The following is a 26,304-nucleotide window of genomic DNA, read 5'->3' as shown; positions in this document are numbered from 1 at the left end:
AAGTAACACCAAACATCAACATGGCAGACTCAAGCCGAGTCTCAAATAACTGCAAAAGCGATCACATAATCAGGTAGAATTTGTAGCATGAAAGTTGTTATTCTAGGCTTAACTATCCAAGTAGTTTAGCTAAGCTTTAGGCAGTGACTGGATCATCCTTTTGAAATCCAAATGAGAGAATTATTTTATATATGCACACAAGTTCATTCTGTGTGTGTGTGTGTGTGTGTCTCTAAGTTTCTCTGCATCCTCGAGGGCATTTGGTATTGTCATTATTTTTTCTCTTAGCCACTGTGATAGATGTGTTGTGATATTTTCTTGTGGTAATATCTGCATTCCCCTACTGGCCAATGATAAACATCTTTTCCTGTGCTCAGCTGCCATCTCCTTGTGTAATTTTAAAGCACAAAAGAATCTAAGCTATGAGCAATATAAGTGAACCTTTTCCTGTTACATATGAGGAAACTGAGGCCTGGATTATTTAAGTGATTTGTCTAAGATTATTGTTGGCTAGTATCAGGGCAAGAATTAAAATCATGGTTAAATTAAAATCATGGTTTCCTGAATCTGAGGCTAGAATATTTCCCCTGTGTCATATTACTTTTCGTCATCTCTTCTACTGTGCAGTCTGCATAGACTTTTCCCTCCAATAGGTCTTTGATCTAATCTGTTTCTTTTTTTTTTTTGCGGTACGCAGGCTTCTCACTGTTGTGGCCTCTCCCGTTGTGGAGCACAGGCTCCGGATGCGCAGGCTCAGCGGCCATGGCTCACGGGCCCAGCCACTCCGCGGCATGTGGGATCTTCCCAGACCAGGGCACAAACCCGTGTCCCCTGCATCGGCAGGCAGACCCTCAACCACTGCATCACCAGGGAAGCCCTAATCTATTATTTTTAAATTTTATTTTTCTGTACGACTCTAATTTTACTTTATAAATACTTTACATGTATTAAATTTATTTCTAATGTATTATTATGACTTGGCCTCACAGCTCCCAAATATATTCAACTTTTCTTTCCTTTTCCTTTGAACCATATAGATAAGGCTCTTGGATCCTGGTGTCAGGCTTCAAGTTTCTGTGTTGAGCCTGTTCTGTCTTGTTCTACTGAGTTCTTTACAAAAATGGAGAAAATGGGATGAAGAGTAATCAATTTCTTTTTCGTTCCCTGCAAACTAAGATTTTTTGATGCAACAAAGCTTCGTTGTCTCAATTATTTCAGCCTCCCAAGAACATCACATTGAATCCTCTTTAGTCTCCTTACCTTTTCCCTACAGGAAAGAAGGGTTACAATTCTTTCTACATAAAAAGAGAAGATGAAAAGAGATACACATATGTGCCTTTCTCCCTCCTTCTCTTCCTTACCCGCAGAGGCTTTTGATCTGTTGGATTTTATAACAAGGGCAAACGGCAGGCACACAGTGAAGGACACAGCAGTCAGATTTCTCCACTTGAGAAGACCCTTAATATGTTATCTCTACACGTGTCTCACCTTCCCACCATGAGCACCAATTCATGTACCAACAGCCTCAGCGTGCAAGAAGCCAAGAAGTGGCTGGAACCATAGCAGTCACATTCCTGTGCACTAAGAATTGACATTTGATTCCCTGAAAAGACTTCATAACAAGGTCACCTGCTTGAGTAATAACTGAAGGTTAAAAGAAACCGAAATAAAGATAAAACTAGATATAACAACAAGACAAAGAAAAGAGGACAAAAGTGTAGGGGAAAATGCTAATCATATAACAGTAAAGGTAATAAAAACCTCACAGAAGGGAATGCACACTGGCATGACAGAACCCTTTGGGATAATGGAAATGTTCTAAACGTGGATTGTAATGAAAGTTTCACCACTGTATAAATTTACTACAAGCCACTGAAATGTCACTTAACAACAGGTGATTTTTATGGTTTGTAAATTACACTTCAACAAAAATGCTTTAAAAAAAAAAAGTGGCACAGGTAAAAAGTACAAAGTCTACATGTTTGCCAGAGGTGAAAGACGCAGGGCTGTCATGAAAGCAAACACAAGAGAGTTAAGAAACAATCCCTGTATACACAGTAACTATATAACCCCTAAGCTACCTTTTGTAATTATTTGTACTTTAAATAGAATGGGGATGGCTTCCTAGTATATTCCAGGAATCATTCACGATAAAGCATAAGAAAGTATTATGTTCATCCTAAAAGATCGTAACATTGACTCCATCATATTCCTAAGTTTATAAGCCCTACTCCTATGGATTACTTGAAAATGTTTTTGTTATTTTTTTTAATCTTACCACTGATAATATTAGTAGTACCAGTTGCTTAAAGTAAGATTTTTCTGCCTTATTTTAGGGCCACGCTTTCTTGCTGTGATGATTTGAATATGTGAGTCCTTTTCCTTTTTTATAGTTGAATTACTGAACTCTTCTAGTTATGACTGCTATCTGGGCTTGATGTTTTTTCTTTCATTACATGGGGAGATGGCACACACAGGGCGGAAGAGCATGGACTCTGAGCCGGATTCCCTGGGCCTGGGTCCTTGATTCATCACCAGCTGTGTGCCTTGGGCATTTGGACCTTGGTTACTCGTCTTCCATACGAGAGTGGTAATAATAGTGCCTAATTCATAAGCTTCTCACGAAGATTAAATGAGTTAAAGTTTGTAAAGTGTTTAAAACAGTACATCACACATAGCAAGTACTCTTTTAACTGTTTTTCTAAAACCACAGGGGTTACCAATACATAAAGGCTTATTTCAGGGCTTCCCTGGTGGCGCAGTAGTTGAGAGTCTGCCTGCCGATGCAGGGGACATGGGTTCGTGCCCTGGTCCGGGAGGATCTCACATGCCGTGGAGTGGCTGGGCCCGTGAGCCGTGGCCGCTGAGCCTGTGCGTTCGGAGCCTGTGCTCCGCAACGGGAGAGGCCCCAACAGTGAGAGGCCCACATACCGCAAAAAAAAAAAAAGGCTTATTTCAAAAGTGTATTACACAATAACACTTTTCACATACTCAGGAGAATAGTGTGTACAACACAGTTTTGTCTGAAGGGGAAAACAAAATCTTGGATATCCATAAAACTTCCTAGATTTTTATGTACCACAAGAAGTCAGATGGAAATATGGGTTCACTGTGGTTGAGTAACTTGTCCAAACAGTTAGTAAGTGATAGAGCCAAGCTACTCTTTCCATTCTATGCCATGAGTGGAGAGGAAGTACCACGTGGTTTACACATTTGGACGCTGCCTGTCTTTAAGCTTCTGTCTCCACAGTCCTAATGCCACAGAGAGTTAATCTCACAGCAAATTATTCCTCACATGTTGACTTTCTGTCATGAGGCATTTCTCTACAAATTTTCAACATGAGGAGATCCTGTGTGTTTAATTAAATAGCTTATTTGTTTAATTCCAATTGAGTTAAAAGAATCTTGAATAAAGCTTCTTTATATGCTACATATACCTGGCAACTCTTGATTTGGAGCTTCTGTTGACAGGGAGTCTCTTTCTTAAAAATTAAAAAAAAAAAAATTTTTTTTTTTTTTTTGCCTATCCAGGTTGATAACAATTGAAACTACTTTGATGTTGAATATCTAGATGTATCTAGATGTACTTTTCCAAGAATTAATTCTAGTTCTCAGTAGATATTTTAATATTGAAGAGATGAAAGATGATGGCCAAAGAAATTCTAACACTTTCATGACTTGAAGTTAAAAGATCTAGATGATGTTGTCCAAAATATTTCAATTAAAAGCTTGGGCTTAATTTTTAAAAATATAACTCTTAATTTTTTTTTTTTTTTTTCTTTTTGCAGTACGCGGGCCTCTCACTGTTGTGGCCTCTCCCGTTGCGGAGCACAGGCTCCGGACGCGCAGGCTCAGCGGCCATGGCTCACGGGCCCAGCCGCTCCGCGGCATGTGGGATCCTCCCAGACCGGGGCACGAACCCGTATCCCCTGCATCGGCAGGCGGACTCTCAACCACTGCGCCACCAGGGAGGCCCTTAATTTTTAAGTTTATTATTTACTTAGACATTCATTTATAATATCTTTCATATAAGTTGACTGGTGATATGGGTCCTTTCTGCTGCTGTGTCGTCTGTCGGTTTCATTTATGGATTGTTTTGAAACAGCTGGCGTTTTTCCTTCCCTATTCAGGGTTCTGGTTTTTAATGTAATTTCTATCTAGACAGTGTACTGTTCTCTCTTCTCTCTCTCTCTGATTTACTTACAGATCCCACCACGGCAAAGATGAGGTCTTAATTCCACAATTTTAGAACTTCTCTCTCATACAACATAGGTATTTTAAAATCTGAAGTAAATGAAAAAAATTGGAAAGAATGGTGTGAACTTTCTAGAAATCTTTTTTAAATAGCTTAGTTTTGACTACTACTATGACTTTGGAAAGTCATCTCTAATTTTCTTCTGACACATTATAATCTGTCAATATTATCAGTCTCACAAAATGGTAAAACTCAGAACGTACTTCTCTTCATAACTTATCCATTCAGACCCATTTTCTGGGCATATTCTTGCAGTTGTCTTCCTAGGAGTGATGATGGGATGAGATTATACTTAATTCTGTCCCTTGGACCTCCTGTGACTAACAATAAATGTCTTCAGGATATTAGAGGAAAGCCTGAGCTTGTTTCCTAAAATAGAGAAATCACTTTCAAGATGACACATTAATGAGAACCCTCACTTGTCATTTCTATAACTTTCCATATAATTTGAAAGAATTCATCTTTATTACTGATTCCAGAAGTAAATATGACTGAATCTCACTGGCATACTGTCTGCATTCATTCTTTCATCTTTAATAGCTTCTGACATTACTTCCTAATTCTGTTATCAAAAATATTCACTAAAGGGCTTCCCTGGTGGCGCAGTGGTTGAGCGTCCGCCTGCCGATGCAGGGGACGCGGGTTCGTGCCCTAGTCCGGGAAGATCCCACATGCCGTGGAGCACCTAGGCCCGTGAGCCATGGCCGCTGAGCCTGCGCGTCCGGAGCCTGTGCTCCGCAACGGGAGAGGCCACAACAGTGAGAGGCCCGCGTACCGCAAAAAAAAAAAAAATTCACTAAAGTAAGGGAATCTGGGAATGTGATTAGCTGTTTACCAGAAAGAGGAGGAAAAGGGTTGATGAACAGCTAGCCAATCTCTGCTGTGGTTCATTGATGTTCACTGGTGTATTAAATTTCATTGTGAATATACCACATTTTATTTATTATATTATCCTCTAAAAGGAAATAGGGTTTTCCCCAGTTATTCTGCTATTACAAAAAAAAAAAAAAATGTTGCTAAGAGCATCTCCTGTTTATAAAGACATCCTTCACACCATAGTTTCTTAAGGTATTTACACAGTAGTCACATGGTTTCTTTATGGTATTTACGTATGTCTACGTAGCATTTAGATGGTTTAAGGTGTTTACCTCTTTCAGGATAGATGTTTACAGTATAATGACAGATGGTGGCTTAACATAGTTAAGTGTCAAACGTCTAATTCAGAAACCTGACCTGCACCATCGCCACAAGCGGCCACTACGCATCATCTATCCCATCATCCTTCTCCAACAAAAGGGGCACGTGGTTAGGAGACCACCCGCCTTCACACGTGCAGAGACTGTCAATGTCCCACTCTCAAAGTTTCACGAGTACTCCCCTAGTGCTATCCTTGGGGATAACAAAAAAGAATCTTTCATTTTTTTAAAATGGTTTATACATTGCAGGGTTGTTTCCTAAAGGAGAGGGAGCCTACATTCTACTTTATGTAAGGGGAATATTTCCACTTCAAAATACATTGCTATACCCAAACCTCTCTAATTATTAACCATAATTAAATATGAGGATAAAAGTTCAGCTAGCATCCAGCGAGCGTCTACTGAGTGTGACACATGTGTTCCATCAGTATTGCCGTATTGAACTATTGTGACATCTCTGACAGGCATCTATTTACATTTTTTTTAAATGAGGTTCAAAAAAGTGAAGTGACTTTCCCATAGTCATAAAACATATAGCTCCAATTCTAGAGATCTTTTATCTAAAAAACAGCTCTTTACCCAAAAATGTATAAGAACTCAGTCTGATTCTTATATATTCCAATGAAATTTTAACTTACTTTTCTGGGACTATGTTTTTCAGAAAAAAGAATGTTTTCTAAGCCTTTTAATACTAATGACTTCTAAACAATATTTTGTTTTTTAAACAATGTTCATCAGTCCATTTATTATTAGCAAATAAAACTAAGTACACACGAAACTTACTCAAGTACTTATTTCAATAAAGTACTCTTAACATTATGTGGCAGACTTAACTCCACACAGAAGAAACTGTACAGAAGAATGATCTGCTGTATATCTCAAGCATTTTTTTAAATGAAGTCTTAAATAACTTAGATTTTGCAGAAACAACAATTCCAAACTAAATTCCTATCAAAAAACAAAACTCCCAGAAGTCTATCAGTTTGTTGAACATCTGAGCATATTAGAAATGGGTCTGTAACAAATAGTGACTGATATCTGGATGGCCAAAACTATTTAAACCTGCTTTACATAAACTTTTATTTACCTTTTTTCTTTCCTTTTTTTCCTTCTTTTTTTTTAAAGGAGCATAGAATAGAATGACTAAATGAAATACACATCTAAAATGAAAAAAAAATTTTTTTAAATGTAACTTTAGCCATTCAAGTACTTCCCCCAACAAACCATGTAACAGCACTATATTAATGAGTTTTAACATTTCTGCTTAATTGCTTTTTTCTTGCCTATATTTTAATAAATATGAAACTTCCTACAGGCAGGAAGAGAACCAAATAACAGAAAGAAATAAAGAAGCTATTAAATACACATTTAAGAGTACAGTTGTGGCCAACGACATTCAGCACACACCCAAAACAACAACTGAGCATTACATCACTATAGACCCTTGCAGCCTAACACAATTTATACTAGCACAAGCATCTTGTCCCTACGCTCAAAGCCTAACTAGCTATACTGAGCATTTATAACCTATTTCTTTTTTTTTTTTTTTTTTTGTGGTATGTGGGCCTCTCACTGTTGTGGCCTCTCCCGCCGCGGAGCACAGGCTCCGGACGCACAGGCCCAACGGCCATGGCTCATGGGCCCAGCCGCTCCGCGGCATGTGGGATCCTCCCAGACCGGGGCACGAACCCGTGTCCCCTGCATCGGCAGGCGGACCCTCACCCACTGTGCCACCAGGGAAGCCCTTTATAACCTATTTCTAAGCATGTCTACTAGAATCAGGGAACACAGTTTTAGTTACTTTCCTCATTCGCTGCTAACGAGCCAGAAAGTATCTGCTAATCACAAAAATGCAGTGATAGAATGACCATGTAGTGCAACAACAACAAAACTTCTTCTAAAAATTTAATACTATACTGATAGAAGAGTCTTCTTAAATATAAAGTTCCTAAAATCTCATTCCATGCCAAAGATTTTCAAATTATAAAGGCAAGCTATTAAGTTTCCAAAATATTTTTCTGCAAAGGATTTCTGAAGAAATTACTTTACTAACCTAAAGTTTAGTTAAGTCTCTCATTAACAAATATTCTCTACTAGCAGAGAAGGACAATGAAGAAAAGATATTATTCTAAAATCAATCAGGAAAACCCGTGAGAATTCTCATACCCTCTACTGGGAGTACAATCTTTCTGTAAACCCTGTCGGTAACATTTATCAGTTTATCAATTTTATACCTTTTAACCTAGTAACTAATGAAATAATAAGAGATATGGTGAAGATTCATTTTACAAAATGTTCATTCCAAGGTATAATAAACTCAACTTGGAAACTATATCAAAGTCCAACGAGAGCAACAAAAAGGAAGAGTTAAGTAGATTATGATACAGCTGAAATATGAAAAATTTTTAATGACATGGGGAAATGCCCAAAATATAATATTGAGGGAAAAAATAAGATTAAAATGTCACAGTATGACTAAAGTTATTTTAATCACACACACATACACACACACACACAAACACACACACACACACAGTTTGGAATAAGGGGCCAGGTTTTTTTTCCTAAACAATTCATTGATTTTCTGTAAGGAACATGAATGGATGCTAATTTTTCACATCAGCCTGCAATGCTGTGCAGCCCATCCCTTGCTGACAAGCTGTGCTTTGAAAACTTCATCTGTGCTAACGGAATAATCCACTCCTTTCTTGGTGCCAAAGTGCCTTATGGCGGAAGTCCCCAACCAGTGCACTGCAATACTCAGAGGCACTCTCCCAGGCCCTGCATCTCACAGAGCACCTTTCGTGTAGGGCGTACCCTACCACATTACAATTACTTGTTTATACATCTATCTTTTCAATCTTAGAGCAGCTTCCTGGGGAGAGAGGAGAATAATGGCTTCAGTGCCCATCACAAATCCTGACAGAAAGTAGGACACAAAAAAGAAATTAAATTTAAATGAATTAAATGAGTAAAGTTTACATAAAACAAGGATAACAGAAAACAAAACGATGACTTTAAAACTTTGTTGGGGAATTACTCCTGTTTACCTACTTCCCCATTCTTCCCATTTGAGACAGTAAGTACATGCAGGTCTAACAGACATAAACTCAAATATAGATGTCTATGTTTACACATACTTTCTTGTAAAGAGGCTCTATGACCAGATAACAGAGCTGATTCAGAAGCTACTTATTTTCTGATATGAAGAAAATTTTGTTTACTCTGAATCAGAGAAAAGATCGTATTTTTAGGTTAAAAACAATCGCCTCACTATCCTTTGGGCAGACAGGAATCTCCAAATTAAGAGGCAAGCTTAAATTTCAGTTCGCCCTAGCTACCAATGAAATAATGCAGTCCCCTCTGAGCAGACACAGCGATACTGAGCATGTCTAGAGGCTAGAGAAGATATGGGTACAGAAGGTCAGACCCATACCATGTGGTTTCACTATTTTGTTTGAAGCACTGTAATGACCTAGAGTATCATCTTGCTAAGTGTACATACAAATAAGTTTTCTGAATCTATGTTGATTTTAGATTATCAAAGACACTACATTGGCAACCAATGTTAATAGCTGCCTCAATGTCACTAGACTGAACTATGGAAAAATTTCACACAATTTTATATAGCTAAGATGGAAACGTGCAGATAATGTAATCCAACTTAATCATTCACCATTTTATAGAACACTGAGTCTCCAAGAGGTTAAGTAACTTGCCAAAAGTTACAAATGATTGGCGATCCAAACTATTCATTAGGGTCCAATTGAAGGACAGAGCAGGCAGGGAGTATTACTCCAATGGATCAGGAGCAAATGGGAAAATAATTCATAAAAGATGCTGAAATGGTTTTTTAAATGTGTAAAAAATAGGTCTCTCTATGTCAGCTAGGGTGAAGGCACCCCATACCACATGATTTATTCATTTACCCACAAGCTCTTGATGAATTAGAGAGCTAGTGAGTAAATGAATCATAGTCTGATATTTCCAGGAGAGTAAGGGCATCCTCAGTCCTACTGGAAACTTGCCCTAGTGAATAGGAAGAAGGTGGGAACCTAAAAGGGAGTCACATAGACCGTACTTAGAATTACTACATCTCGGAAATAGGATATTCTCCCCCCACCTTTTCCTTACTTTTTGCTGAAAGATAGCTTAAAACAGAAACTCCATATACAGAATATCAAATATACAGAGTTGCTCTGTCTGGGGACAGGGGCAGGAGAGTTTGTACAGAAACCTGCTCCATTTTGCTAGTTTCCCAGAAACCCTAACAGTCTGTTAAGGAGTTTAAAAATCAGAGATGTCGTTCAACCAACTCACTTTACAAATACAAAAACGGAGGTCCAGAGAGACTTGCTGATGGTCTCATAGCTAATTAGTGACACAGCTTAGGCTAGAACCTAAGTTTCCAATCTCCTGATCCTGGAACTTTCTCACTATATTACACCAAGAACAGATTGTTTCAGCAATTTGAGGATCATAGCTTCTGGGTCATGTACCCTTAGTTTTTTCCTTTATAATTGATATTTATCAGATACATAATATATTTTCATTAAAGACAAATTAGAAACTAAAGCTAAGCAAAAAAAAAAAAACAATAAGGGCTTCCTTGGTGGCGCAGTGGTTGAGAGTCCGCCTGCCGATTCAGGGGACATGGGTTAGTGCCCCGGCCTGGGAAGATCCCACATGCCGCGGAGCGGCTGGGCCCGTGAGCCATGGCCGCTGAGCCTGCGCGTCCGAAGCCTGTGCTCCACAACGGGAGAGGCCACAACAGTGAGAGGCCCGCGTACCGCAAAAAAAAATAATAATAATAGTTTAACTTACCTACCATTACCCCTCTAAAGAAAAGTGATGCCAATATTTTGGTGTATATATATCTTTTCAGACTTTTTCATATGTGAATATATACAAATACACACTTTAGAAAAATGTTCTTCTATTTAGTTTTATTTAATACGTTATGAATGTCTTTCCATGTTAATATAACATATCTACACATTATTTTTAAAGGCTGCATGGTATTTCACCATATGAATAAATCAAATTTTATTTATTCATTTTTGTCTTTGTCATTTAGGAATGCACACTGTTTATTAAGATTTTTTTATACTACTACTACTACTGTTATTATTGTTATTATTGTTACTACTATTACTACAACTACCTGTAGACCAATCTCCATGAAAAACCATGAATAGGTCATTAGGATAAATTCCTGAGAATGGAGTTGCTGGATCAAATCATCATGTTCTGTTTCTTTGTCTTATAGTTTTATATGCAAAGTGTCAAAGGGCCATCTATAAAATGGGGAACCAAGTCACAAACCTACGGACAGCACAGCAGACTACTTAACTATGGATATATATTCTAGCCAACACTGGGTAGTTATTTTTTAATCTTTTCCAATATGCTAAGATGAAAATAGTTCTTATTGTTTTTTTTCTTTCATTAGTAATGAAGCTAAACATCTTTGCATGTAACATCCAATTCTTAAAGACCTATAATATAAGTAATATAGAAAAGAATATACAGATATTCAGCTTAGTCTACAGCTTGAGAATGATAGTCTCCAGCTGAAGAGTGAATTACAAAAGAACATGTCACTGGAGTTCAGAACACAGTTCTCGTACAAAATGAGGGTTGACAGCAATGCCTTGAAACACAGCAGTAGAAACCAAAGCAAAATCCCTGGGAACTCGAGACGGAGCTTAAAATACACAGGAACCCAGGGATGATGACCCAGGGAAGCAGACCCCAGATCTCAGAGAGGAGAAAAGTTCCCCAAGGAAGGAGGGTCAAACCAGCTCATGTTCAGATTATTGTGAGCACTGAGATGCACCTTAACTTCAGGACACCAGACACCAGGGCAGGTCCAACTTTGAGTTGCCAGGTCCAGCCAAGGCAGATGACATGAAGTGAGCTAACTGCATCCACGGTCCTTGGGGGGAGACTGGGCTTGGAAATGGAGCGACTTGGCTGCCATCCAACTCCTAATGTGGTAATGTACCGCCTGCTTGTGCCCTTTCAGGTGCATCGCAGTTTCTAGGTCGAACTCAATTGTGTCTTCTTTATTTCAAAAACCCTGCTAAGTAAAATTTTCCAAATGCAGGAGGTACTTGTTTCATAATTTGTTCATGAAAAGTTATGATTAAATATCAAGAAGTATCCTGTACACATTTTATAGGCACTGGTGGAGCTTACTATTTAAAAGAACGCTGGGATAAAGCCTTTTGGAAGGCTTTAAATTGTTTAAATTGGAAGCAACTGTTTAAATTGGAAGCAATAAATTGTTTTAATCACTCCATAATTTATGTCCCATAAATACAATTGCCTTTCAACGTAACATTTTTCTGGCAACTACATTATAAAATGAATCATTTGAATAGATAATATTTTTACATAGAAAAAAATGCTTTAATTGGCTAAAACACAGAAATGATTTAACAATACATCAGAAAAGCGAAGATATAACAATTAGAAACCTCTAAAATCATTTACAAATGCAAACTGTCACAATTTTTAAATAAGCATAATTATACCAGCTGGATATTATATAAGGGGGAGCTTAAAGTATTATAAAGTACATACAGCACTCATAAAAATACAAATCCAATATACCATAAATTTTACTAAAAGTTTATAAGGCAGAAATAAGAACCATTAATCATTCAGATCAGCCTGAACAGCCCAAAGGGAATTCTATCTTAAAAGAAGGGCTTTTTACACTCCTTTACATTCTTTTGCTTTGGCTACAGTGCAAGTAGTTTATGGTTGAGTTGGATGCCACGGGGCATTTCTTTAAATACTAGCTGGCTGGACCATCTCCCAAATCAATTTCCAGATTTTTGTTAGTGACGCTGATATTATTGTTATTGTTGTTGCTGAATTAATTCAAATATGATTAAATAATTATAATTTCCATAGGAAGAAACAAGAGTCTGTCTTCCTATAAAATTATCTTATTTTTAGGGTTTCCCTGGTGGCGCAGTGGTTGAGAGTCCGCCTGCCGATGCAGGGGACGCAGATTCGTGCCCCTGTCGGGGAAGATCCCACATGCCGCGGAGCGGCTGGGCCCGTGAGCCATGGCCGCTGAGCCTGCGCGTCCGGAGCCTGTGCTCCACAACGGGAGAGGCCACAAGAGTGAGAGGCCCGCGTACCGCAAAAGATAAGTAAATAAATAAATAAAATAAAATAAAATAATCTTATTTTTGGAAAATTTCTTTCCCTGTAACCATTTTAGCAATGCCGCTCACTCCCTGGACCTTACATCTTTAAAAATCTTTATATTCAAGTAGATATTGTCATTGCAGAAAGTATTTAATAAGTAGTTCTTAAGGACATGTGGAAGATGAAGTTGCATGAAGGACACTAACTTGCTCTGGTCACTCAAATAGACGATTCAAAGAAACTGAAAATTAGATGACATTATTCCTCTTTTAATGTATTGCTAACACTGTACTCAAAGAAATTAGGTAACTTACCCAAGTTCTTACAACTAGTGAATGATGGGCAAAAGATCTGAACACTTTACAAAAGAAGAAATTCAAGGGGCCAATAAGTTTAAGAAAAGATGCTCAAACTCATTACTCATGAGGCAAATGCAAACCCAAACCATAATAAGATACTATGACACATACACCAAAATGGCTAAAAGAAATATTTTTTAACTGGCAAACAATGACCGGCAAGGATGTAGAGTAACAAGAGTTCTCAAATACTGCCGATGAGAATACAAATTGGCATAACCACTTTGAAAAGCTGCTTGGTAGCGTCTGTCGAAGTTGGGCCATAAAACGTACACATCCCTTGTCCCAGTAACTCCACTCCTAGTTAAACACTCAGCAGAAATCCATACATATAAAGCCATGTGCAAAAATGTCCATAGCAGCACTATGTGTAGTGGCCGAAATTGGAAACAAGACAAATGCCATCAAAAGTAGAATGGATAAACTATGTTATATGCATATAGTGAACTACTATAAATAAAATTCTTTAAGTTTACAGCTAATGCAACAACATGGATGAATTTGAAGGCTAGTCCTAAGTGAAAAAAAGTCAAACATAAAAGGGTACCTACGGTGCAATCATATTCATAATAAAATTTACAACAGGCAAACCAATACATAGTGATGGACGCCCAGATAGTTATCATCTTTGGAGGAGGGGAGAATACTGCAAAGGGCATAACAGAGGCTGAGGGGCCGTTAATGCTCTGTAGCTTTATCAGAGTAATGATTCCACAGGTGCATTCACTTTGTAAAATTCATCAAGCTATGTATTTATGATTTAAAGATATTTTAGGTATTGCTATATTTCTAGTTACAGTGTTTACATGTTTGTTAAAATGTGTTCATGTCTAATTAAACATGAATCTGGCTGTCACTGTCATGCTAAACACCCTACAACAGGCTTCCCATCACCCTGGGAAGACACTCCAAAGCTCTCCTCTTACAGACCCTCCTAGGACCTGGTCCTGGATATGCCTGATTCCCTTAGTCCTTCCCTCCGTTCACGATTCCTGCCACACCAGTCTCCCGGTTGCCTCAAACACACCAAGCTCCTTCCCATCTCGGGGACCTTACCTGTGCAATCCCTCTCCTGAAGTGCTGATATTTGCATGGCTTTGGGATTCTGCTGACACACCATCGACTCAGAGAAGTGACATCAGAGGGATTTTTCCTGACCACTTTTATCTAAACTAGTCTCCCCATCGCTTCATCCCACTTTATTTTTCCTCATAGCACTTGTCAATTCTGTATCAAATATTGTATATTTGATTATTGATTGTCTGTGCCCCTCTCCTCCCCCATTAAAATGTAAGGTCCATAAGAGCAGGGACTGTGTTTTGTTCACACCAGAATAGCAGCACAAAGCAGGGGCATAAGATATTGCAGCGAATGAATAGAAATTGAGTCTCTTCTCCCGTAAGGGAAAGTTTGCACTTGTAACTATATATTTATTTCTGTGCATTTGTTTCCCATCTGTCTCTCCCACTCCGTTAACAGTCACCATCTTACAGACAAGGCCTAGCAGAGCAGCCATACGCACTGAATCAGCATGTCTGCAAGCAAAAGATATAGTGCATTAACGCACCACTGAAACTTCATTTTTCTCTAAGCTCACTACAAATATGCATTGTAACAGCCCACTCAGGATCTAAACACTGTGATTACTGCCTGAGTTAAGCTCCTTTAATCTCCAGGCCCTAAAAAGCACCATTTCCCCCTCCCCACCAAGCGTAGGTCCAGAATCATCAATGTAACAGAATATTTTGACTGATTGCCATTATTTATGGTAAACCTAACCTGTTCCCTCCCGGGCAGAAAAGAGTTACCACAGCAGGCCTGAGATTGCTAACCTCAGAAAGGCCTGCTTATGAGGTTGGCCCTTGGTTAGCATCTGAGAATCTGGACTTCAGGAGGGTTCCCCCCATTCCCTAACAGAGAAGACTGGCCCACTGGGCCTCAACGGTTAGTACAAACAATGTGGATTACGCTGACCGCCTGCTTTCCTTCTGGGAGTCTGGAATTTTGGCATATGCTAGTCACATGACCAGCCCCCAATGAAAACCTTGTCTTGAACAAGCGTCCCTCAAAGATGACATTTTACATGTGTTGTCTCAGTTTGTTGCTAAAGGAATTAAGTGCATCTCGTGTGACTCCACTGGGAAAGGACCCCTGGAAGCTTGTGCATGGTTTTCTCTGCGCTTTATCTCATTTTGCTAATTCTGCTTCGTATCCTTTGGCTGTAATGAATCATAGTTCTGAGTACCACTGTGTCGTGAATTCTGTAAGTCACTGAACCATGAGGTGACCTGGGGGACTCCACCCCACATCTCCCAGTTCTGAAATGGATGATGATCAGTCACGACTGTAGAAAAACAAAGAGGGGCTTCCCTGGTGGCACAGTGGTTAAGAATCCGCCTGCCAATGCAGGGGACACGGGTTCGAGCCCTGGTCCTGGAAGATCCCACATGCCACAGAGCAACTAAGCCCGTGCGCCACAACTACTGAGCCCGCATGCCGCAACTACTGAAGCCTAGAGCCTGTGCTCTGCAACAGGAGAAGCCACCACAATAAGAAGCCCACGCACTGCAACCAAGAGTAGCCCAACTCGCCTCAACTAGAGAAAGCCCACGTGCAGGAACGAAGACCCAACACAGCCAAAAATAAAATAAATAAATTTTTTAAAAAAAGAAGATAACAGTGACCCCCCACTCCACCCCACCCACCACCCCAACCCCCCAACCCCGCCTTCTAGCATTCCTGCCTCTGTGCACTCCCCTCCCCTTGAGTGTGGGATGGACCCAATGATTTGCTTCTAATGAATGGAATTCGGCAAATGTGATGGGTGTCACTTTCAAGATCAGATTACAAAAGGCTGCGACCTGGGCCTTGCCCACACTCTCTCTCTCTCTGGCTCTCCTCCTTTGCTTCTTATGATGTAAGAATTACTTTTTGTTACGACTGGAAGAAGGAAGCCCTGAAAATCCTCCAATCAGATTATAGATGAGGACACTAAAATCCAGAGAATTGACAGAATTGTTCAGAATCACACAACCAAGAGGTGGAAGAGCAGACAAATATGCAGGAGCTTCTACTCACAGTCCAAGGCTCTTTCTTTCCACCAGACCATCTGACTTGCCAAGCAGCTTTCCCCAAAGGTGGGGAGGAGGGAACATCAAAAGCTGATGTTTGTAAGTGCTTTTCTCTTTGCGATCAAGTCCAACTATCATCAAGACAGATGCATCTGCCATTCCATTCATCCACAGACCATTTGGTCTGTCCTTCTGGAATCTGCCTTTTCCTTCGGAAATTTCCATTTTGTCTTTCCCATTCATTTAAACCTGATTTCACCCATCAAAAGCTCCCAGGCAGTATACCTAGGCCAAGACAGAGTCAGCCTCTGGGCCCTCTAAGCAACAGATCCAGAGGCAGCCGGCTTGATGTTCACCATCAATATAATCTAGATATTTAAACTAATAGGTCACTATTCTAACTTAACCACTTTGCAGCTCAAGAGCAATTATGAATATCGCTAAAGGACATTAACAACACTACTTTTTAAAACTTTTATTTCAACATGAAACTCTGCTTACATAGACTGTGTTTATCATGAATTGCTTATATTTACCGACTCATAATATACTTATGTTTATATTTATATGTATTAATAATGCTAAAGTTTCAGTGTCAGAAGGGCTAAGAAAGTGACTTATCAACTAACCATCATTACAAAAGGCACCTAAACCTCACAGCTACCACTAGTTAAGGCAAAACCCAATTCTCCCTTTTTGTTTCCTTATCTTTCTTTTAACCTTTTCTCTCTTCTTCAATCCTGTGTATCCATCATTCCAGACATTCCTATCCCTTTTCCCCCCTTCCCTTCTCCCTTTTTTTTTTTTTTTGAGGTTGAGTAGTCTTTCTTCTGGGTGTGGCCAAAGGCCCGATTCCTTCTCCTTTTTCCTTCTGTTGTCCTCTATTGTGCCCTATATTGGTCATCAGTTGGAAATATATATATATTTATATTCCAACATACATACAAAAATTCTTTATCATTTACTGTACATTCTTTTTTTTTTTTTTTTTTTTTGCGGTACATGGGCCTCTCACTGTTGTGTTTTTTTGGGGTTTTGGGGTTTTTTTTTTTGCGGTACGCAGGCCTCTCACTGCTGTGGCCTCTCCCGTTGTGGAGCACAGGCTCCGGACGCGCAGGCTCATCGGCCATGGCTCACGGGCCCAGCCGCTCCGCAGCATGTGGGATCCTCCCAGACCGGGGCACGAACCCGCGTCCCCTGCATCGGCAGGCGGACTCTCAACCACTGCGCCACCAGGGAAGCCCTCTACATTCTTAATACAGCTTTAGAATTACTAGTTTTTAAAAAGCTGATGAGTTGCTATTATCAGTATATCAACTCCTTCAGTGCAGAGTGAGAGGTAAGGGCAGGGACACCATAGCTTGACCCCCCCCCACCCCCCCACCCCCACCCCCGAGGTTTACATCCTATCCTGCTCTGCAGCTTCTAGGCTGTGTGGCCCTGGGCAAGTAACTTAAGCCCTGTTTCATCTGTTTCCTCACTTGTAAAATGAGAATATGAAAATAATATCATCTCTGTAGCGTTGTTATAAAAATTAAAAGAGGTCAGCTACGTAAAGTGTCTGACATACATACTAAGTGCTTGCTAAATGTTACTATTTTTACCTCTCACAAAATATTGAACTAAAAAGCTCCTTGTGACATTTTTTCAGCATTTTAGAGCCTTGGTATTATAAGGCTAGTCACAGGGGCATGGGGATGGTTTTTATCTCTCCTGTCTTAGACCAGTAATTCTGAGAGTTAACAATTTTAGGTGAATGGTTCTCAAACACCACTGGTGAAATGTAGAAATGATCTGTTTGGATTTCTCCTAACAATGATTAAGAGGCCTCTCTCCTTGAATCCTCAGCCCCTCCCCGGTTTCATGTGCAAGCTCTACCTGTGGAAAATTAGCCATCTGTGTGTCTCGGCAATGTCAGTGGTATCCCGGAAAATGTAAGTGTTTCTGCTAATCCCATATTCACCCTGCCCAGCAGCAAGCTTCTTCCAGCTGGTATCACCTACACACCTCCAGGCCCAGGCCACGTAGGTGGAAGTGGCCCGTGCACATAAGTGAGAGAGAAGATGACAAAAACAGCACACCACAGGCTACACAGATGGTTGAACTGGAAGTCAAGCCAAGAGAAAAGGCCATTTACACTATTATGCCTCGCAAGGCAAAATCCTCAGGGTCCTTAACCTGAAGTCCTCCTTTTCAGGCTACCTGAATTAAAATAATAAAAGTTAATGGTGGTTCCAGTTTTTCCCATCTATGTCAATAATGAAGCATAAAACAAGAAAAGTTGAGTTCTTGTTCTTCAGGTTCAGGTATTCTGGATTAACTCGTCTCTTATCCAGTGATTAAAAAAGAAGCACTTAACCCCTTAGAATTTTTTTTTGCCTTAATTTTTAACGGAAGATACAATGTGAAGTAATATTCAAAGAAAAACAGTTCAATTAAGCACAGTATGGAGGTTCCTTAAAAAACTACAAATAGAACTACCATATGACCCAGCAATCCCACTACTGGGCATGTACCCTGAGAAAACCATAATTCAAAAAGAGTCATGTACCAAAATGTTCATTGCAGCTCTATTTACAATAGCCCGGAGATGGAAACAACCTAAGTGTCCATCATTGGATGAATGGATAAAGAAGATGTGGCACATATATACAATGGAATATTACTCAGCCATAAAAAGAAACAAAATTGAGCTATTTGTAATGAGGTGGATAGACCTAGATTCTGTCATACAGAGTGAAGTAAGTCAGAAAGACAACTACCGTATGCTAACACATATATATGGAATTTAAGAAAAAAAAATGTCATGAAGAACCTAGTGGTAAGACGGGAATAAAGACACAGAACTACTAGAGAATGGACTTGAGGATATGGGGAGCGGGAAGGGTAAGCTGTGACAAAGCGAGAGAGAGGCATGGACATATACACACTACCAAATGTAAAATAGATAGCTAGTGGGAAGCAGCCACATAGCACAGGGAGATCAGCTTGGTGCTTTGTGACCACCTAGAGGGGTGGGATAGGGAGGGTGGGAGGGAGGGAGATGCAAGAGGGAAGAGATATGGGAACATATGTATAACTGATTCACTTTGTTATAAAGCAGAAACTAACACACCATTGTAAAGCAATTATACTCCAATAAAGATGTAAAAACAAAACAAAAACAAACAAACAAACAAAAAAACAAGCAAACAAAAACCAGCTTTAACTCTTTCCAGGAGCCTTAAAGTGCAGAAGAATCACCGGAGGATCTTGTTAAAATGCTAATTCTTACGTCTGGGCTGGGACCTCAAAGTCTGCATTTCTTACAAACTTCCTGGGAGCACAGACACTACTGGTCTGTGGACCACAGAGTAGCGAGAATTTAAGATACCTTAAGTGTCAAAAGGCCTATTCCCAATTCCCTAGGTTATCAAGTGAAAGCCTCCTTCGACTGTGTGAGAAGCAACAGCTTGTCCTAACAGCTCTAAGGAACAGAGTGAGCCCTAGGCTACCAACTGCTTCTTTTTTTTTTTTTTTTTTTTTAAGTTTATTTATTTATTTTTTTAATTAGTTTCTGCTTTATAACAAAGTGAATCAGTCATACATATACATCTGTTCCCACATCCCTTCCCTCATGCATCTCCCTCCCTCCCACCCTCCCCATCCCACCCCTCCAGGCGGTCACAAAGCACCGAGCTGATCTCCCTGTGCTCTGCGGCTGCTTCCCACTATCTATCTACCTGACGTTTGGTAGTGTATACACGTCCATGCCTCTCTTTCGCCTTGTCACAGCCCACCCTTCCCCCTCCCCATATCCTCAAGTCCATTCTCAAGTAGGTCTGCGTCTTCATTCCCGTTTTGCCCCTAGGTTCTTCATGACATTTTTTTTTTAAATTCCGTATATATGTGTTAGCATACGGTATTTGTCTTTCTCTTTCTGACTAACTTCACTCTGTATGACAGACTCTAGGTCTATCCACCTCATTACAAATAGCTCAGTTTCGTTTCTTTTTATGGCTGAGTAATATTCCATTGTATATATGTGCCACATCTTCTTTATCCATTCATCCGATGATGGACACTTAGGTTCATTGCAGCTCTATTCACAATAGCCCGGAGCTGGAAACAACCTAAGTGTCCAACTGCTTCTTAATAAAGGAGAGGAGCTTCAAGAGGGAGGGGGAAGCAATGTAAAAAAAAAGTTCTCCACCATGCAAGAGAGGAAGAATTTAAGCCTGGGTCCTCAGGGTGGCTCTCTCCTAGTTTCCAATTCAAGGAAACAATCCAGCATTCCTCTCTGGCTCTCCTTCCCTGAAATGGACTTATAGACAGAATGACTATTTCTGTGAAATAATAAAGTTGCTAATCATTTTTATAATCTTCTTTCAGAGAAAACAAATGGATCTTCTTTAATGGTATGATTATTTTTCCCTTCGTAACATTTTGTAACACATTTGAATAGAACACTTCATTGGGAAGGGGACGAGTAAGAACCTAAAGAAAGTGACGCGGTGAGCCATGCGGAGATCTGCGAGAGGAGCACTTCAGGAAGAGGGAACAGACAGCAAGAGCAAAGGCCCTGGGGTTGAACAGCAAGGAGACCGGTGTGGTTAGAGAAGAGTGAATAGGGAAAGATCTAAGTGGAAACAAGGTCATGGTGATGATGGAGGGAGGGGGACAAATCACATAAGGCCTTGGGCTTTCATGCTGAGTGAGCCAGGCAGTCTTTGGGGGCTTTGAGTAGAGTAACTACTTTCTGATGTTGAACAGGATCAGACTGGCTGCTGAGCTAAAAACAGACTGTAGGCTCTATACAAACACAAAGAAAGAATGACAATGCCAGGACCTCCCTTGCTTGGTGCTTCTCAGTTTTCCTTCTGAGTTGTGCAGTATCAGTTGCACTGGATTTCTGGGAAAACCAAGAACTGGATGATGGGCTCTGTCATCGACATGAAGCTTTAATGCCCAACTCCTTGGATCTGACTCTGCTGCCTGCAAACAGTCAGCCCCTAGTTCTAAATGTTGATTAGAACATTTGAAATTTCTCACATACCAACATGGAAAACAGGGAGAGAGAAACACAGGGTTCTTCTCTTCCTAATGCTGTTGTGGGAATTAACAATATTACTTACTATCTATAAAATTTAAAACTTCACTCATCTCTCAAAGTCCAAGAATACTCTCTTCTTAAAGATTGTCTTAATTAATATAAGATGTATTTTGTTAAAGTTATGCATCACTGAGCCAGTAATTTCGCTTCTGAGATTGTATCCAATGAAAATAATCCTAAACAGGAAAACAATTTTAATAACAGAGATATTCACCATACTTTATTTCTAATTGCAAAAATCTAGAAGCAATTTAAATGTTCAACAACAGTTAATTATATTTATAATATACATAAAATATTAAATATGTTATATATGCGTGTGTGTATATCCTCTAGCTAGAATATTATGCAGCCGTTAAAAATCATGTCACAACACGGTAAAATGTGCATAATATGATTACAACTCATAAAATACACTCTCCCGCCCACCACACCACACACACACACACACACACACACACAGAGGGGAAAAAACACTGTGCGCAGGAAAAAGAAACCTGGCAGTATACGTATCAAAATATTAGCAGGAGTTGTACTGAACTAGGTAAATCAACTTTATATTTTCCAATTTTTACATGTGACCATACATTTTATTGACAGGTTTTTTTTTCTTTTTCTTTTTTTTTTTTTTACAACTTTAGAAATTAAATTAATGGAACCACGTTACTCCCATCTTTTTATTTCCAATATAAATGTCACAGAGCATCGCCTCTAGGTCTACTGTATTAACCTGATACATAAATAATAGCAAGCATGTATTAAGCACTTATCATGCCAGGCACTGTGTGAAACGCCGTATCCAGGTGGCCTCATTTAATCGTCACAACACGGCATGACGCAGGTACCGTTAGAAGTGAGGAAGCAGAGGTGAGTAATGCTAGAGTCGTCACAGAGCCAGCTCCTTCCTCATCCTGCCTTTTCACCTACTCCTTTTCTTGCTTTCCCATGCTCCCCTACCAATACCATAAGCCTTCCAAAGGTGTCCAGCAACATCCCTGGGCACTGCTTAGCTTCAATAATAAAACTCAAATAAATCCAGCTGCTGCCCTAAGTCTTTCTATAAACCAGAAGTTACACACTGGAAGCCAAGAGCCACATCTGGCCAAAAAGATGTGTTTTGCTTAGATCTCAGTATTTTGAAAAGCTTGGAATTAGTCACATCCTGAAGCTGAATCCCCAGTTAGCCACAGTCTTCACCAGCCCCTGTTGTCCTATACTTGACCCTTCCCAGCTCCATTTACACTTTTATGGAACATGCCTAGTCCCAAAAGCATTGAGTCGGTGACTTCCACCAAATACTTTAAGTGGTGACATAAAAGCCACAGGAGATGTGGTCACTTGCCATTTTTACTTCATGCTCAGTTCTGCAAACTCTTCTTCTCAGAGATGCTAGCAACTAAATGGCCTTCTGTCAGATCTAAACCACAGGGTAAGTAGCAACAGCAATCCTGCAAAACCCCAGGCCAAGGCACGTCCAAAGGCACTTTCTATTGCTGGCTTACTGGATCAACTCATCCCTAGATTCTGTTGCAACCACAAAATTCCTTTGGGATTAGCTAGAATGAAGAAGTCTTGACAAGGTCCCGGATCTTAAAGTAGAAAGTTTTCTGATGGCACCAGTAAGTTTAGTAGTAGGGTCAAACTAAACACTAGTTTTTTTACATGCTAAGATAATTGTAGTATCTATCTTCTTTTATTCTCTAAGTAGCCGTTCGAAATCCATATTTTTATGGTAATGTAAATCCATTAGGGAAAGAACTAGAAAGTCCATTGAGGGATCAATCTCTTGCTGGAAAAAATATAGATGAAATGACCTTCTCCATCTCTAATTTCTCTGATAAATTAGTCTATTGTGCCCAACAGAAACTATGAAAATACCTTGTCACCATTCCAGAATAAAGAGAATATGGCATAAAGAAAGGTATTAGGGACCCAAAAGTCCTACTTGGAAGTAACTTCATGTCTCGTAACGTTCTGTTTATGCCATGGCTATGGGGGAACCGAGAAATGGCAGGTGTGTGTGTGTGTGTGTGTGTGTGTGTGTGTGTGTGTGTGTGTGTGTGTGTGTGTGTGTGTGTGTGTGTGTGTGTGTGTGTGTGTGTGTGTGTGTGTGTGTGTGTGTGTGTGTGTGTGTACGCTGGGTGGGGTACATTTCACTTATCATTCACTGCTTTCAATATTTTAAATTTAGTTTTTCTTCTAAATTTCAAACAATACTAAAGCACTTTTTAAAATAATGAAGACAGAAATCCACAAAGTGATTAATAACCCTACAAGGTAAATAATTCATAAGATTCACTGATAACTGGAACAAAAGACATCAATCAGGTTTCTTTCTATTTTCTAACAGAAGCTATTATGCTAAATACGTACAATATTATTTATGAATTACAAAAGCAGACTGTACTTGATAATAACAATGCTGATTGAAGGTTGAAGGGAGAAATAAGAGTTTTTGCTTCTTAGGGGAGTAAACTCAAAAGCATATAATAACTGTCATTAAAAAAAAATACCCAGCAAAGTTCCTCTATCGCAAAATAACTATTTTCTCAAAAGGCTGTCCAGTAGTCGAATATCAGATTCTAAACAAGAACTTACATTTATTTAATCCCATAGTGAAAGAAATCAAGAACTATATTTCATTAAAAATGAAAAACTAGTTAAAAAGCAACTCATTCCAAATCTTGCCTACCTTCTTATAAATATAATGTTAAATGTCTCTAAAAATGTATAACATTTGCCGAGTCTCAATTTATTGCTTTAATTTTTCCTAGTTTTATTTTTTAAGTAATTTGTTCTAACTTCCCCTCCCCCCCACCACTTAAAGCTCTACAAATAAAGTCTCATCTGTGCAACTTCAGAGTTAAGTCTTTTAGAGGAATTCAGATGATGAGATTTGAGATACGCCATGCTAAACAAGTATTTCAATAAAGAGCCATAGTCTAAAGATTACTTTTTCACTGTTATCGGAAGACAGTTACTTCAAAGCCAGCATTTTCACCGATTTTTTTTTTTTTGCTTTATACATTACAGTAGTTTTGAATTAAAAAGCAAATATAGATATTTATCCAACAAACCTGACCACTCCATGCACAATACAGATTGCACAATAAACTCCAATTGTGGTTGATCATGCAGTCTAAAATCCTGAACTGGGCCATGACTGCCTAGAGCGCAGCCTGCGCGTCTTCTCTGACTCAGCCCTCGTCAGCACCGGGGGCTGTTACGGGAGCTCTGCAGTGATGCGATGGGCAAATAGGATCTTCCCCTCCTTTTCCTGTCCGAGCAGCAATAGCTCACTGGCAGAACAACATCATCCTTCCAAACGCTGGTACGTTCACACTGTTACATCATGAAGGAAAGTCTTCCTAAAAGTCTTATTCTATATTTATGATTATTTGCTTTTTTAAAAGATTATTGCTTTTTCCTTCTTTCTGGGTATCACAGGCTAGCCGTTATACATTCAATGAAATCACAGCTTAGGGAGGTGGTATAATAAATCAACCATGCCGACTGCATCCCACAAGCCAGCTCCCGACGACTCGAGGCTTAGGCAGCACCAGTGACCCTGACGCTGTGCTCAATCCAGAGGGGACCTCTTGGTCCTCTCTTCATCTCTCAGGACGTCTTACACTGTAACAACCCCTTAGATGTCTCTCATCCTGGGTACCGTATTACCACTCTTGGTTTTCTTCCTATTCTCTAACCATTCCTTCCTTGTAAGAAAGCAGATTTCAACTGCCACCTACAAATGTATGACCGGGAGCCAATGGCTTAACTTTTGAGCCTCAACTCATTCAGCTGTAAGATGGAGACAATTTTAACACCTGCTCTCATGGAGTTTTTAGTATGAAATAAAATAACATCTGTAACGCACTTGAAACAGTATCTAACAGACACCTAACAAATAATTATTACTATTCTTAAGATGGGCTTCCTTCCTGTCTAAATTAGAATTCTACCTCATGTCTCACACTATCCCTAGATGATGTCATCCTCCAGACCCATGATTTTAATTATGAATTACTTCCAAACCTCTCTTCAGCTCCACCCTTTTTCCCAAGCTCCAAATCTGCATGTCTGAATTCTCGCTAAGCACACGCACCTAGAAACCTTAGACCACGTGTCCAAAATGGAATGGGTCTTCCCTTTCACAACCTGCCCCAGCTCTGTACCATCTCATTTGCATAATGGCAGCACCATTTTGTCCCCTTGGTCAGGCAAACAGAAACCAGAGTCCTCCAGCCTCCCTCTTCCTTACCTCTCACATCCAGTTACCAACGCCTGGCACTTCAACTAAGATCTGTAGTAACTCTGTCCCTTTTCCATTCCCACTGTCACTGCCTATATGGAGACCCCCATCAGCGCGCCCCTGGACTCTAGCTGGTCTCCCAAACCCTCTGCTTCACTGCTTCTGCGACCTCGCCCACAGAGGGCCACCTAAAGGATCTCTGAGAAACACTGCGATGGCAAATACGTTCAAAAAGACCGCTCGGAGTCTAAGCACAAAGGTCAGATTCAAAGGCCTCAAAATCTAAAAAGTGAGCCTCCTGGAAAGCTTGTTTTTAACCAGTTCTTCTTAAAAATCTTTAGCTGGTTTGTCTGCCTCTCTCTTTCCTTAATTGGCGGTGGTCCCTAACGTTTTACCCTTGGTCCTCTTCTCTCTCCTCATCCCTCTCAATGAGCTCATCTTATTCCCCAAACTATAAGTATAGTCGATGTTGGTTTAATTGACCTCTGCCTAACATACCTGCCAGACAAACCAGAATCCTCAGTTCCCGCTGTATGAATAAATGCTGGCTGGTCCCATGGCAAGCTCACCTCTTATGTTTGCGAAGATTTTCTCCAGCCACTTATTTCTCCTCCCGCCAAGTGAGACTCACGCTCAACACAGCTTATTTTTGCACAAATCTCTTTAAGTCAGTTTTACTTTTGGTGTTGTTATTATGTAGCTTATATGATATGGAAACTGATAAAATATGAGTAAAAATGAGAGCTGCTATTTCTATGAAAACTTGAACGCTTTAAAAAGACCCAGTAAGGGTAGTGTTCACTTCTACATTTTTCTCTTCCTTGGTCTTGTACCCATCTCTCCAGTGAGATATCAGAACTTCTCCCTAGCTGGAGCCATGGGGCATATTCAGAAACTAAGGCTGTTCCCAGA

General features: G+C 39.8%; 1 protein-coding gene across 7 annotated transcripts in view; it reads right to left on the bottom strand.

Moving 5' to 3' along the window:
- ARHGAP21 (Rho GTPase activating protein 21) overlaps nt 1-26,304 on the bottom strand; it is a 129,737-nt gene that overhangs the window by 78,145 nt on the left and 25,288 nt on the right. For 2 of the 7 annotated variants that reach the window (XM_081228986.1, XM_081228984.1), the window contains exon 1: nt 24,218-24,439. The exons of 4 other annotated variants lie outside the window; for them this stretch is intronic. In XM_081228986.1, the coding sequence (XP_081085112.1) occupies nt 24,218-24,301 (84 nt within the window). In that variant the 5' untranslated portion in view covers nt 24,302-24,439. Of the gene's footprint in view, nt 1-24,217; nt 24,440-26,304 lie in introns of those variants that run through there. One more of the 7 variants, XM_081228985.1, reaches the window with a different exon arrangement.

The sequence above is a fragment of the Mesoplodon bidens genome (assembly GCF_964165515.1).
Source record: "Mesoplodon bidens genome assembly, chromosome: 3".
Taxonomy (NCBI): domain Eukaryota; kingdom Metazoa; phylum Chordata; class Mammalia; order Artiodactyla; family Ziphiidae; genus Mesoplodon; species Mesoplodon bidens.
The sequence above is the reverse complement of the archived record's forward strand: the minus strand, read 5'-3'. Positions and strand labels throughout refer to the sequence as shown.